Genomic DNA, 15,407 nt, shown 5'->3' with positions numbered 1-15,407 from the left:
ACTTTTAAGCACATGTAAAAGCTTTGCATGCTAGATAAACTGAGCATTTTCTGCATGTTCAACCAGATGACCCGCCAGGCTCAATCTTCATGGTCCATTCTGTGACTGACTTCATCTGGTGGACCCCAGAGTTCCCATTTTAACACACACCCCTGAAGTCTGTCCACTGCTGCTCTAATCTTCAGGACTAAAGATGTCATCTCTATGCTTTTCCTTGATGGGTTCTTTTTGGGATTCCACAGGTATGAAGAAGGTAAATGAATGCTGCAGTTTCATTAGGGCTGCAGGAGGGGGTTTTTTTTGCTAGTGGGAGGAGAGTTGGCCTTGTGGTAGCAAGCATGAATGTCCCCTTTGCTGAACAGGATCTGCCCTAGTTGCATTTGAATGGGAGACTGCATGTGAGCACTGGAGCCGCTCTGGGAAGAGCACCTGCATGCTTGCATGAAGAAGGTTCCAAGTTCCTTCCCTGGCATCTCTAGACAGGACTGAGAGAGACTCCAGCCTGTAGCCTTGGAAAAGCCATTGCCAGTCTGTGGAGACAGTACTGAGCTAGATGGACCTATGGTCTGACTCAGTATATGTCAACTTCCTAAGTTCCTAGTTAAAGTATATTCTGTCAGATGACCAGTTTTTGCAACTGAAAAGCTGGTAAAATCCACCAGATTATGCCTTGGCTCCACCTCTAGTTCACCAATACCATCTTAGCTCTGGCTTGACTCCACCGGATAGCCCCACTCTTTCTGAAATCAAAGTTGGCAGGTTCCCTCCCTGGCATCTCCAGACAGGACTGAGAGAGACTCCAGCCTGCAGCCTTGGAAAAGCCACTGCCAGTCTGTGTATCACACAATAAATACACAGTGCTGGTTCCAAAGGATGGTGATCCGGAAGAGAAAACTTAATGCTGTTCCATGAACTCTGTAGAGCCATGATGTCATGGCAATTGTATTACTGCACAAGAAACATGGTGAACAAATAAAGGGTAGACTGTAGCACATCAACTAAGACTGGCACTTAAATTTCCAAAAAGTGAAACCTGAAGTGAATGTCTGGGTTGCTGACATTCAGCAACACTGAATGTCAGGGAGCATCTGATAGTATTCAAAGGAAGCCTAGCAAGTTTCTGTAAGAAAAGTGAAACTTCTCAGTGGGCTTCTGCATATCCCTAAACTCTAGTGGTCCATAAAAAAAATTTTTTTTAATAATGTGCACAATTTCTTGTACAAATGGAGGAACTCTTCTAAATTCGGGGTCCTGCTTTTCTTTCTACAGTCTTCTGCTAAGCCAGAAACAGCCCCAGGGTTGCCAACCATTCACAAAAATCAACTAACATTGGAAGTGTCTACAAAAATGTTTAGATACTTGTAAGATATTTCTACAAGCTTAAAAGTAAATATATATTTGTATTTTACACAAAGTTTACCCTTTTCTGTTTACTTTGGATTTGTGTACCAGAATGCACCTTAAGTATATCAATTGGTTGATATTCATTCATTCATTCATTCATTCATTCATTTTAATCACTCCAAAAAGATAAGATAACTTGTAAAATACGTCCATTAAAAAGTTCAGTTGTCTACAATCCCCCCCACCCCATGCTGCCCGTAAAGAACACGTTCTGGGGTTGGCAACCCCTCCACCAGTGGAAGGGCACCTTAGGATCAAAGCCATTTTTTTCTGACTGTGTGTTTGATAATATAGATGCATTTCTGTTGCCTTTTACTATGTTTCATTGCAGCCCAACCCCCCAAACACTAGTTGTAGTTTTTTAACAAAAGCCCAAATTCCCATGACTTCCATTGAAGTTTAAAAACTCATCAGTTGTGAGAAGACATACAAAAATACTGATTATGGATGCGTAATCAGATATGCATTAGAATAATAATTTAAAATAGTTCCAATGCACAACTCCTTTTAAAGGATCCTGGAATATAAAATGTCAGTTAACACGAAGACAAACACGGGACAAATAATGCCTTAGATTAGTAGATTGCAACATCTATTTATATAACAGAATGTGAACTATTTGAGGACTTGGCCTGGAAGACTTCCAAGGTCCATTTGCAGTCTTTTTTAAAAAAAATTATTTTTTGTGATCCTGTTTCTTTTCTTTGCCCTGATGTCAACTCATGCAACGGCTAATTCTAAAAAGATGCACAAAAAGCTGTGGTTATGTCATTGGAAGAAATGACTTATAACCTATCTAGAGCTGAATTGGAGGATACAACTATGCCGACTTTCTCACGAGCAATAGTCAACTTGGAGTCAACTTATTCTCTCTCCCCTCCATATACTACTCCCTCTCTGCTCATGTCTGTGCTCACACATGCTTTCGGATTGGTATACCTGGAATACATTCCCCAACACTTCAGCATGAGTGTTAGCAGAATGAAAACCAGATGGGCCAGCAGTTGCCAATGTTATCTCCTGGCCAGCTCTGGCAAGCCTCCCTTTCTCTCTCCTTTCTTGGCATGGCAGAAATATTTGCCTCTATTTAGAAAAGCCTGTATTCCCTTCCATGCGTCTCTTCCTCTATGACAGTGTAAGCTGAATGCTGTTTATTTCTTTTTTGCGGAGGTTGGTGGAGGTGAGTGTTTCCTCCCCTTCACCTGTAAATTTGTTGTCCTTCTTTGTTAAGTATATTTAATTGCAGCATCAGCCAAGCGATTTATCTAGAAAACATGTCTTCATAGAGATTGCTTTGTTCCGTTTGCAGCACTCCTGTTTGCCTATATTTGTAGATGGTGTAACACTTTTGTCCCCTAGACCTCAAAGACATTTTGTACACCTACGTTTGAGAACTAACCATTCCCATCCTTTGACTTCTAATTCTCCTTCCTTCCTTAAAATAATAAATTTAAGTTATCTTTGCAGGTTTTTTGTTTTTTTTGCATTGCAGTATGTGGGAGGAGAGGGTTTCCTACAGTTTTGTGTAGTTCCTTTGTAGCAATGACAAATTGAAACACTATGTTGTTTTCACAGAGTTCCCATTCATTTAAAAAGGACTTGCACAAGAGAACAACCCAATGGATTGCATCCAACAATTTTACTTAAATTTGTTTTTATCCATATGTGTGCTGGCTCTCAACCTTGCTTTTTACAAAAAGTCCAAAGGGCTTATCTTATGATTTTCCCATTTTTTCTCCTCCCCTGAACCATGAAATACATCATGTGGCAAATCAAACTGAGCTAGCTATATTTATTTTAGCTCTCTTTTTATCCATTTATTTTTCTTGTTAGACTTCTTATTTGGGTTTTTTGTTTAATGTCATAAAATTTTATATAGCTTTAATAGTATATCCCACTGCCAAGAGAGTAGCATGGCTAAGGAATTGTAGAAACAAATGTTTATTGGGGTGTAAACGGGAAAAATGTGAAACTATAAAGACAAATTACTGTAGAAAAGTCACAGTATAAAGTTGCTGTATAAATAATAGTTTGCTTTCATTTTTAAAAAAGCCCAGTTACAAAAGCCCAAAAAAAGCTTATTACTCTGAGATTTCCATCAAATTGCTTATATGAATAGCCCATGTAAAGTTTGATTTAAAGTTGATAACTATATCTAGTCAGTTGTTGTGCTCTGTTTGTATAGATACATTTGGGATAAACAAAATCTCTCAAGTTTTTTTAATGAGAACGTGTTGAGAAATGATGTGAAAATGTAACAGTAGCCCACATGAGCCTCCCCCCCCCGCCGCAAGCCTTGCCCTACATATGACAAGGGAGCAAGACCACACTTTCCCCCTCGTCCTGAGACTACTGAACATCCATAAAATCCAATGTACCTAGGCCGAAATCACCCAGTGGAACTTCATAATTTTGCTGATGTCTGGCAGGACAGACTCGCCAAGTAAGAAGTGAGAAGGTGCAATCTCACTGCACCACCACAGACAGAGGGGAAAGCACCTAAACCAAACTACAACTATCACAAAAGATAGGGGATGCTTCAGCCCTCCGCAATGGGCCTTTTAAAATGAAACAGCTGATTATGAATAAGATCCTGCTAAGCTGAAGCTTCACACTGAATAATTTGTGGCCTTGAATTTTGGGGTGACAGGTAAAATTTTGCATGACTGAAATGGGGGGCAGGTCAGTGATTTTGAGGAAGAAAGACATTGTGATAAACAATTTTTTGGAGGGACAGCTTTCTGCTGGTTGGTGGCAGCAACCTTTCTTTATTTGCTTCCCCCCCCCCGCCACCCTTTTTGGTGACAGCAACAACAGGAGAAGCAGTACAGAACTCTTTTCAGTGGCTTGATCCCACTGACTGCTTTGAATTTTTTTGCAGAATGCCCCATGAATTATGTTGTGTCATTATGCATAGTGTCATTCTAAGGGACCTCCTGGAGAGAGAGAGAAAGGGCAGCTACTAGTGGTCTGAGCGTTCCAGTCCCCTCCTATTTTTTCTGCCAGAAAACATGTTGGGGAAAATAGCCAGGGTTTTTTTATGGGGGGTGGAGATGGGGAAGAAATTTAGATCAGCCTTAGAATGTAGATGTCTCTCCAAAGTACCCTTAATATGGCATATAGAATGTATTTATTAACAGGAAAAGCCAAGATGTAGAAGACCTTAATGTATAAAACAAAAGTGGCATAGCATCTGCAGACCCCCCCGCCCCGCAACCTGTTTGTGCTCATTTGGACGTCTGGCCAGAACCTAAAGGGTTACACAGATGGGATGTGAGCAAAGGGTGAATACACTGATGAACATAGCCAGTAGCATTTACCTTAGTGTCTTACAATCTTGCATCTCTGTCCTGAACCTCCGTACTTAGAAGCAAAGGCCGCTGGTTTTGTTGGGGCTTCTGTTTGAATAAAGTTGCATAGGCTCAAACGATGAAACTGCAATCAAAGCCGACTTACTTGGCAGTCAGTCTCACTAAGCTCAGTGTGGCTTAATAAGTGTGCATTGGATATCAGAAAAACTATAGTGGGGGCAGCAGGTTTTATAGTAAACTAGTGATGAAAGAAGTTGACTATGTGACAATGCAGTGAGTTTTCATTTGCATGAAAAAGTGCCTAAGATTATGTATTATTGTCCTTCCCCTTCATCGTTTTTCTCCTACTTGTTCATGTTTATAACACCTTCAAAGGAGGTTTCAGAATTCCATTTCCAGTACTTCATGAAGCATCTGAACTCTGCTAGAAAGGAGAGCAGATGATAAGACAGCACTGTTTATAAAATGAGCTTCTCCCATCTGTGTTTGAGATTTCAATGACATTAAAAAAAAACTTATCTGGGAGAAAACTTCCCCGGTCCTGCGGCAATTTTAGCACATTGGAGACACTGAAAATGTCATATTTGCTTAGTTCACTTTGTTGTCTTGGTTTGGTTAGGTTTTGCTGTAGTCTTTCTCCCCCCTCCCACTGCCCCCCCCTCCTCCTCCTCCTCCTCCTTCTTCTTCTTGCTGTAGAATTCAGTGCCTGTGTGGGGGAAAGTAAAATAAAAATATTCATGTGTGTTACAGATCGCATTGAGAAGCATTCCACAATGCCAGACTCACCTGTGGATGTGAAGACGCAGTCCAGGCTGACGCCCCCAACAATGCCACCTCCTCCCACTACGCAAGGAGCCCCAAGAACCAGTTCTTTCACACCCACAACGTGTAATTATTCCTTTGTTCCATATATTCTTCTGTGTGAAAGGTTAGATGCTTGCTGTATGCAAAGAACTGTCTGAAAGAATAAGAGAAATCTATAGCACTGTGTGGGTGAAGCAATGTTATGCACTAAAACAGTTGTGCAAAACCAAGGGGAGAAGAGATTAATTAATAGCCATTAAGTTCAAAGACTGGGTCACTTTGATACGCTTTCTACACTTTGAAAGAACAGTCCTTGTTCTTATCCTAAAGTTCAAACTTTTTTCCAGCTGGGGGAATTGTGGAGGACTTGTTCAAACCAAATTTTTTTTATAGTTGCATGTTTTTTTAAAATCTATTATGAGGAGAAAAGCAGGGTTGCTTTTCTAAAGTAATTTGCTCAGCCTTTTCAGCCTATACATAATTTTGTTTAGTATGCATTCTTTGCATAGCTAATCAAATCTATATTTATTTGTTTGATTATTTGTTTATTTTTAAATTTTATATTTTTATATTTATATCCCACCCTTCCTCCAAGGAGCCCAGAGTGATGCACATTGTTATGTTGATTCTCACAGCATCCCTGTGAGGTAGGTTAGGATGAGAGATAAGTGATTGGCCCAGAGTCACCCAATGAGTTCATGGCTGAATGGGAATTTGAATTAGGGTCTCCCCAGCCCTAGTCCAGCACTCTAACCACTACACCACTGAAACCATTTCCATTGTCCGGGGTCCACAATTCCACTCACCAGCCTGCTGGGATGAACAGGGCTCCTGGCAGCCTCCTAATGCGAGAGATAAAACTCACATTACAATTGAGAAAAGGGAAGAAACAAGCGACAAAAGGCTTCGCCTCCTTTCCAAGCTCCCTGAACTTACTGAGCAGGGATTTCCAACCTTGAGTTCCCCAGACATTGTTGAACTACAACTCCCATCAACCCAGCTACAGTGGCCAAAGGGGTTGATCATAGTAGTTGAACAACGTTTGGGAACCCTTGTGCCAGAGGGCCTGAGAGAGGAAGAGGTTTCTCTCACTTGTGCAGCAGTTTGGAGGAAGAAAGAAGTATCAGGAGAAGCTCATGTTTCTTACAGTCTCCATACTTGGGTGAAAATGAGAAAAATTTCACCTTATACACAAAACCCTCTGCATGTGACTTGAGGGGAGTTGGTAGCCAGGTAGCAAAACAAGCTGATATTTATAGGTCCCTGTCTATTTTGCTCCTTCCCACCCCAGCTAAGGAGCACAACCTTGGAGAAGTCGCTGCCAGTCTGTGTAGACAATACTGAGCTAGATAGACCAGTGGTCTGACTCAGTATATGGCAGGTTCCTATGTTCCTAATATCAGGAAACTGGCGTGGGAACAGAATTGAGGGGTGGGGCTCGGGGTTCAGGCATCACACCTGCAGGGAGTGTGTGCTCTCAGTTTCCAATATTTCCCTGACATGTTCTCTACTTACTGACTGACGTCCAGGCTGTTGGGTGAAGCCACCGATAGAATCTGTATGTGTACTCAGATGGTTTTGGTACTGCTGCTATTAGGTGAAGCTTCTTCACTTTATCATACACAAAGAGGTCATCAACACTGACACTGATTGTGACCAGCGCAATAAGTGAGGTAGCTTGCACTGGAACCAGCTGTTTCTCCATAGAGCCACACCAGTAACAATGTAACTGGGGGATTGATTAGACCAGTGTTTCTCAACATTTTTGGAGTCATGGACCGGCACATTATTCATGCACAGTTTCCTGGACCAGCAGATAGTAAGGGGGTCACCCCCCCTTGCCCCCAACCCCAGGCACCCCTCAAAAAACAATTTTGGGCAGTTCTCTGGAGCTCATTTCCAGGCAGTCCTCACAGCTGGATAATGTTCATTTAGAGGAAGTGAAATGAAAGTTATCCAGCAGCAAGGACTGCCAGGAAATGAGCTCCGGAGAGCTCCTGATGGCCCCCGCTGTCCCAAAATTGTTTTTTTTGGAGGGGTGATTTTTATTAGTGATGCCTCACAGACCAGTACCCAACGCTTCGCGGACTGCTTCCATGGGCCGGTGGTTGAGAAACACTGGGTTAGACTGAGCATAGATGTAATAATAGAATTGTTGCTTAAGAGCTTGTAACCAGGAGAGGCAATGCAGTCAGAGTTTGGAAAAGAAAGTGCTGCTGCTTCACTTTTACTAGTGGAATCTAAGCTGGAAATGAACATGGGAATTTGTAACCAAGCTTTGGGGAGCAAATGAACTTCCTCTCCTGAAGTGAGATTAACAGTTCAACACATTACTTACCCTAATGATCTTGTGCTCCATGGGATTTGTCTCACTGAAATTAATCCTATGTCCTATGGAGGTAATTGCCAAAGGAGCAAAATTGTATTCATTTTTAAATGTAGATGTGCATCCTACAAACACAAATAAAAGTTGTAGAATTAAAACATTGTTAGAATATGCTTTGGGGTGGGGGGGGGGCGTGTGGTGGCGCGTGTGGTGGCAGCCACTCAACTTCATTTTACATATATATGGGATGAGCAAACAAATTAAGCTGCTTGAATAGGATGATCATAAGCCAGTGAAGAAACAATGCTGTTTCAGGGAACCTAACATCTATGTTAAATGTTGAGGACAACTGGAAAGCTACTGAACATGTTTTTTTAAAGCGTGGTTATCTCATAATCATTCAGCTGCAATTGAATGCTACTTTCAAACATATCCTGATAATAGGGTGGGGGGAGATTGTTGGGGTGGGGCTGGAAAAAAACTCCCCCCCCCTAAATTAAAGCTTCTTTGACTTGCTCTGTTTCTCCTTTTATCCCTTTTCAGTAACCAATGGCACAAGCCATTCACCAACAGCATTGAATGGGGCTCCTTCTCCACCTAATGGCTTTAGTAATGGCCCATCATCTTCCTCCTCATCCTCTTTGGCTAATCAGCAGTTACCGCCAGCTTGTGGAGCTAGGCAGCTTAGCAAACTGAAGAGATTTCTTACAACCTTACAGCAGTTTGGCAACGACATTTCACCAGAGATTGGGGAGAGAGTGCGTACCCTTGTGCTAGGACTTGTGGTAAGTGAATAACAATGAACTGATGTCTGTGAGTTCTCTTTGGACTGGTTTGAATTGGCCATGGATACACAGGCCTCCCCCACCTGGCATGTGGCCTCCTAATTGCATGGAGGCAATCAGATGATGTACTGTTAATGCGATATTTGTAGTAACATAATACATTAAAGTAGTATTTAATTTGCACATTTAGAGGTGATTTGGATCAACACCATGCAAAAATAGACAAAAGTGGGTTGTGTAGAGGGAAGATGTGTATACCCATGCCCAAGCATTTATGATAGCCACTTTGGAGTTTTGTCCAAACTGGCCCTTTGTTTGTGTTTTATTTGATACTGCCTTATTTGACGGTATAGTTGAAAGGGGTTTAATGGCTACTTCCATTTTATCAATTTCACTTATATCCCAACCTTCTTCCAAATAGTTCAGAAAGGTGTTTTAGCCTCAGCTATACTGTTGAGGCAACTTAGGCTGAAAACCAGTGACTTACTCAGGTGCAACCATGTGAGCTTCATTGGTGAGCCAAGTTTTGAAGCCTAGATTCCCATACCTAAACCCAGTGCTCTAGAGAGAAGTTTTCCTCCCTCTCTCACAATATTAGAACTTGGGAGCATCCAGTGAAATTAACTGGCAAGAAATTCAGGACAGACAAATTAAAAACCTTCTTCATAACATAGCATAACATACCATAACATAACATAACATAACATAACATAAAACATGAGAACAGCCTTGCTGGATCAGGCCCATGGCCCATCGAGTCCAGCATCCTGTTTCAAACAGTGGCCCACCAGATGCCACTGGAAACCACAGGCAGGAGTTGAGGGCATACCCTCTCTCCTGCTGTTACTCCCCTGCAACTGGTATTCAGAGGCATCCTGCTTCTGAGGCTGGAGGGTGGTCTATTGCCTTCCAGCTAGTAGCTGTTGATAGACCACTCCACCATGAAGTTATCTGAACCCCTCTTGAAGCCATCCAGGTTGTTGGCTGTCACCACATCTTGTGGCAGAGACTTCCACAAGTTGATTATGTGTTGTCTGAAAAGGTACTTCCGTTTTTTGGTCCTAAATTTTGTGGCAATCAATTTCATGGGAATTGTAACCATAATTAATTGATAGAATTCGCTACCACAAGATTTGGTGATGGCCAGTAGCTAGAAAAGAGGTGGCTAGAAAAGAGGATTAGACAAATTAATGGAGGAGAGGTCCACCAATGGCTAAAGTTCACTATCAGTAAGATAATGAACTTTCAGCTTCAGAGGCAGTATGCCACTGAATACTAGTTGATGGGAACTTGAGGAGGAGAGCTCTTGCCTTGTTGTTTCCTAGAGGCATCTGTTGGCTATTATGAGAATCAAAACGCTAAACTAGATGGACCTCTGATTTACTTAAGAACATAAGAACAGCTCTGCTGGATCTGGCCCAAGGCCCATCTAGTCCAGCATCCTATTTTGCCCAGTGGCCCACCAGATGCCCGTGGGAAACCCACAGGCAAGAGCTTAAGGCATGCCCGCTCTCCTGATGCTACTCTCCTGCATCTGGTATTTATAGGCATCCTGCCTCTGAGGCTGGAGGTGGCCTATAGCCCTCCGACTAGTAGCCAGTGATAGACCTGCCCTCCATGAATTTATCTAAACCCCTCTTAAAGCCTTCCAGGTTGTTGGCTGTCACCATATCTTGTTGCAGAAAATTCCACAAGTTGATTATGCGTTGTGTGAAAAAGTACCTCCATTTGCTGGTCCTAGATTTCCTGGCAATCAATTTCATGGGATGACCCCTGGTTCTAGAGTTCTGTGAGAGGGAGAAGTATTTCTCTCTATCCACTTTCTCCACTCCATGCATGATTTTATAGACCTCTATCATGTCTCCCCACAATCGTCTTTTTTCTAAACTAAAAAGCCTCAGGTGTTGTAGCCTTGCTTCATAAGGAAGGTGCTCTAGGCCCCTGATTTCCTCCAGCAAGGATCCAGCCATGAGGCCACGTTAGCTCTACCTTAACTTGGGTTGGTTAGCACATATCTTCAGTGGTCTGTGTGTGTCTCAAGCACATTTTTTCCAGACACTCAACCTCTGTGGCAGCTGCCATATGGGAACAGAGCCATAGTTCACTGGCAGACCATCTGCTTTCATGCAGAAGACTCCAGGTTCAATTCCTGACATCTCCAGGTAGAGCTGGGAAAGACCTCTGCCTGTAACCTTGGAGAGCCGCTGCCAGTCAGTGTAGACAATACTGAGCTAGATGAACCCAAAGGTCTGACTCAGTGTAAGGCAGCTTCCTATGTAAACAGCCCTTACTACTTGACAATAGAGAGTCATAGCCAATTCTCACAACTGCCTCCAGAATAAAAGCCACTGCTTGTACTACACTTACAGTTTGGAAGCCATTCAACTTTGGCCTGTGTAAACCAGAGACTGGCACACACAGAATTCCACGTGCATTGACTTCTGATGGTATTGAGAGCACTTTAAAAGCCCTTCTTGAAGCAGCACACAAAAGATCAGTGCATACATAGTTCTCTGTGTGTCATCGGCCTGTACACAGCTGACTTGGAGCACCAGTGGTTAAAAGTCAGTGTGAACAGCAACTGCCAGGGATGACATTGGTGTAGAATGGCCTTTGACCTTAACAGGAGTGATGTGAACATGCCAAACCCTTTATCACTTTGTATCTATTTTCCAGATGTCCTCCTCCTCCTCCTCCTCCTCCTCTTCTTCTTCTTCTTTGTACACAAAGGCAATTATTAGAAGAGAGATTGGCATGGCCTTAATGAAAGCCACACAAATTTTACCAGTTCAAATTTTACCAGTTATAGTCTTACCATTTGGAGAGGCAATTTTACATTAGTGTAGTGAAAGAATACAGTGGTGAAGTATAGATGTGTAGCATGGAAACTCTGATGGTGTCTCCTACACTGTGAGCCATTTCAGACAACACTCCCCCTCCCTGATACTAATACTAATTCATACTAGTAGTTGTCTAGGCCAGTGCCTAGACAACTACTAGTATGAATTAGTATTTGCATCACATGTAGAGTGGTTGTTCTGCAGATGAACATGATAAAGGAGGACACCAGGACATCTGGGATAGACATCCAGATGAGCATGCTTTTAGCACATCCCTTTTCTTAATCACATGGGCTGGTTCTGGGTGAGGGGGAGTATCGGACAAACCTAATCTCTGTTGTAAAACATTTCTGTTCTTCATTTTCTAGAGTCAGACTTTTTTTTTCATTTTCATTCAACAGAATTCTACTTTGACAATTGAAGAATTTCATTCCAAACTGCAAGAAGCTACTAACTTCCCACTGCGACCTTTTGTCATCCCATTTTTGAAGGTATTGCACAGATCATTGATCTGGAAACTATTTTAAAGCATGCTGTTGCTAGGTCACAGATGTGTATTACATTTTTTCTTTTTTAAGAGAGTGAAGAAAATGCATCTTGCATTTAAGGGGTTCCTTTCTTAGCTTTAATGGATATAGCTGTGTTAGAGAGACTATTTCCTTTCTATCCACTATTGCTAACTAGTCGTGGAATTTGTCAGTTCCCCAACTTGCATGCAGTGCTTTGTAGTACTTTAATTTTTCACCACGAGCTTTCTGTGACTTAAGAGAGAAATTGTTAGCAGGAGGCTTCTAAGCTAAATCTGGCCCTTGAGAGATGCAGCCTGGCCCTGTAGCCAGAAGCTCTGCTAGTGATTCTGTGACGCTCTGGTGCAAATATGGAATAATGAACTCACTAGAGCAGTAGACACAGTCGCTAGGGATGTGCAAACAGGTTCAACGTTGAACATGTTCGGTATTGAACTGGTTCGGTTCAACTGTTTGGGGTCGAACCAAACCACCCCCTATTGGGTCTGACCCCGGTCTAACCCACCCACCCCCCAGGGTTCACAAGTTTGTTTTGTTTTGTTTTAATTTTAGGGGGTTTTTTTACACTTACTCCAGGGAAGTTGTCCAAGGCAGTGTGTGTGGGGGAGGTTCCTCCTCCCCCGGCCTGCCTCCCTTATTTAAGAAACTAGCTGCTCTTCGGCCACTCTTCAGCATTCCCCCCCTTGGCGTGGTGGCCATTTTGGAGGACACCGCGCTTGCGCAATGGGCCTCTGTGTGGCCTGCCAAAAACCTTGATTCAGTGGGAATTGGGGGGGTTAGGTTCCTAAACAAAAATGGAGGGCAAAAAAGCAAGGGAAGCAGGAATAAGAGAAGAAAAGGACAGTAACATTCTCCAGCTCTCCAATGCCCCCAGCTACCCCAAAATTGTCAAATATTTGGCCCCCCCCAATGGCTCTCTTTTGCAAAATGGTAGCTGGAAATGACATCAGAAGTCATTTCTGGGTCATTTCCAGCCACTCAAAACTGCAAATAGGCGGATATTGAATATTTTTCTATCTGCTGCTAATGAAACTGGGTCTCTAAGACCCAATTGGAGATATGTGAAACCATGGAACTGGAGTCCACGGATAATGAGGGCCGCCTGTATTGTGATGGACCTCTGACTCTGTGGTATATACTGATCCTGGAAGGAAAATCAGTCACAACCCCCAAGTGTTGGGGCAGCTGCACCTATAACTGGAATGAAGTGTATGGTGTACTCCCACAAAAGTTGCAGTGTGTCACATGGTCTTCCCTGTATGGTGGGAGCTTACCTGCATTTGGAAGTTCATGGCTGGGAAGACAACTCTTTCTTCATTATCCTGTGTGGGAGATCTACCACCAGCAACGTCTGTTGAGGGAGGATTGTTTAGCCAGTATCCAGGGCACAGGATACGTACAGGGGTAGAGTATGAAGGAGTCATGGTTTGAAGCATGATCTCCTCTTCCCTGGTGGAGATCGCCTCCCTTGTTTACCTGCATGGGGTACCTGGTATATGTATCACCACTTACAATAGAGAAGTAGAGGATCCTGTTGAGAGCCCTAAAATAAAGTACCTGTAAGTGCTTTGAAAAGAAGAGTGGTAGCAATATGCTTGTTATTAGCCTTGTCTGTTTGTTGTTTGGGCACAGGGCTGTATTTTTGTGTCCACAAGTTCTCCAGATGTTCTGAATTTAGCGATTTGGATGGAGTGGTGGTAACCTTTTACCATAGTGCTAGCTCCAAGTTTTGGGGCCCGTGGGCAGGATGTGCTCAGTCGGCTTCTCTCCTTACCACCACAATCACCACTTACCCTCTCCCTCTGGGTCCAATCCATACCTCTGCTGGGACACAAAGGGCAAGCTGAGGAAGGTTGCTGCTGCTGCTGATTGTTCACCCATCTTCTCTGATCATATGAACAGAGAAGAGTGAGGAGAAGGATCAGCAACAGCAAGGGGGAGCAGTTGTAGAGCCGGAGACTTTCAGCATCATTAGATGTGGGCCTTGGCAAGTGGCTGATGAGACCATCCCCCCGAACACTGGCCTGCCTTGTCACATGTATGAGATATGTGTTCCTGGTTGGGGCTAATATACTGCTAGTAGTATGCCTTGATTGGTTACAAGATTGTGGTTATGCAGGTGAGAAGAGGTGAGGGGTAGTCATTCTGTGTTCATATGATCAGAGCAGATGGGTGAACAATCAGCAGCAGCAGCAACCAGCAGTTGTGATTTATACCAGCTCTGATGCAGATGCTTTTACACAATGGCTGGATAGAACCAACCTCTGAGTGAGAAAGCATTCCCGTTAGGTTTTACTCCTTCCCCCTATACCTTCAGCATTGCCTGATTGCGGTTGTGAAAGGACTGCAAAATACAATAAAATAATTAGGGGGGAATCTAATCTAACCAGGAGTGAGTAAGAGGACTGAAGGGGATTCCTGAAAATGACCCCCTGCCCCCTCCCCAAAATCGTGAAAACCTCCCCAAAATTGGAAAAAAAAATCTTGCCAAACCATGGATGCACAGGTTGCAGTTGGTGAGACCTGTCACAATTTCCCAGTCGTGGATATTCAAATCCACGATTGGGAAACCCATGGTTGGCGAAGGATGACTGTATTCTCTTTCTATGGCATAATCCTAACTGGCTATGCTCTAAGACCAGCATCCCATGATGAGGAAGGGCCAAGTTCTTAATCATTAGAGCCTTTAGAGCAGTACTTTACTCGATCCTTAAACTTCCAGCTAAGTTATTTATTCCAACTAAGTGTCTTAGTTATTTCCAACTAAGATACACAGTGGGCTACATTCAGTGCTGCACTCAGTCCTTTCCATTGTTTCTCATGGAAAGAAGTGCTACACTATCACCCAGAAGTGCTTTAAAGTATTTGAATAGCAGTCTTGTCACTACATAGTTGGGGCTACTTTTGCAGTCTTGTCACTACATAGTTGGGGCTACTTTTGAAGTTGCGTAACAACCTCAGTGGGTCCCTTACTTAGATGGAGAATGCACAATTCAACACAGAATGGAGCCCACTGACATCCTGACTGATACTGCACTTGTGCAAGCCTGTTGTGTTAGCTGCTTGTGGCAAGTCTGGGGCGTATGCTCCAGACTAGAGTTGTGCTAGTGCAAACAGGTGAACTTGCGTAACAAGGTGTACAATCTGTGGCATGCCTCCTTAATTATTTATTTGTCACATTTCTATCCCACCTTTATCAGCCACCTCAAGGAATTTTACAAACGAAAGATCTATCTATCTATCTATCTATCTATCTATCTATCTATCTATCTATCATATTTCTGTACTGCCTGATATGTACATCTCTAGGCAGTGTACAAAACTTAAAACATTTAAAAGTTACAAATTAAAATACATAAAAAGACAATAGAATAAAATAGATATTAAAACAAGCTTTAAAATTATTAAAA

At 42.8% G+C, this 15,407-nt stretch overlaps 1 protein-coding gene across 12 annotated transcripts in view; it reads left to right on the top strand.

The window, feature by feature from the left end:
• RUNX1T1 (RUNX1 partner transcriptional co-repressor 1) overlaps positions 1 to 15,407 on the top strand; it is a 207,671-nt gene that overhangs the window by 127,359 nt on the left and 64,905 nt on the right. For 10 of the 12 annotated variants that reach the window (XM_053250985.1, XM_053250986.1, XM_053250980.1 and 7 more), the window contains 3 exons: positions 5,466 to 5,603; positions 8,389 to 8,630; positions 11,872 to 11,961. In XM_053250985.1, the coding sequence (XP_053106960.1) occupies positions 5,466 to 5,603; positions 8,389 to 8,630; positions 11,872 to 11,961 (470 nt within the window). Of the gene's footprint in view, positions 1 to 234; positions 254 to 2,565; positions 2,585 to 5,465; positions 5,604 to 8,388; positions 8,631 to 11,871; positions 11,962 to 15,407 lie in introns of those variants that run through there. The other 2 variants (XM_053250984.1, XM_053250991.1) reach the window with 2 other exon arrangements.

This window comes from Hemicordylus capensis, chromosome 4 (assembly GCF_027244095.1).
Source record: "Hemicordylus capensis ecotype Gifberg chromosome 4, rHemCap1.1.pri, whole genome shotgun sequence".
Taxonomy (NCBI): Eukaryota; Metazoa; Chordata; class Lepidosauria; order Squamata; family Cordylidae; genus Hemicordylus; species Hemicordylus capensis.
Note: the sequence above shows the minus strand (reverse complement) of the source record. Positions and strands in the feature narration are given on the sequence as shown.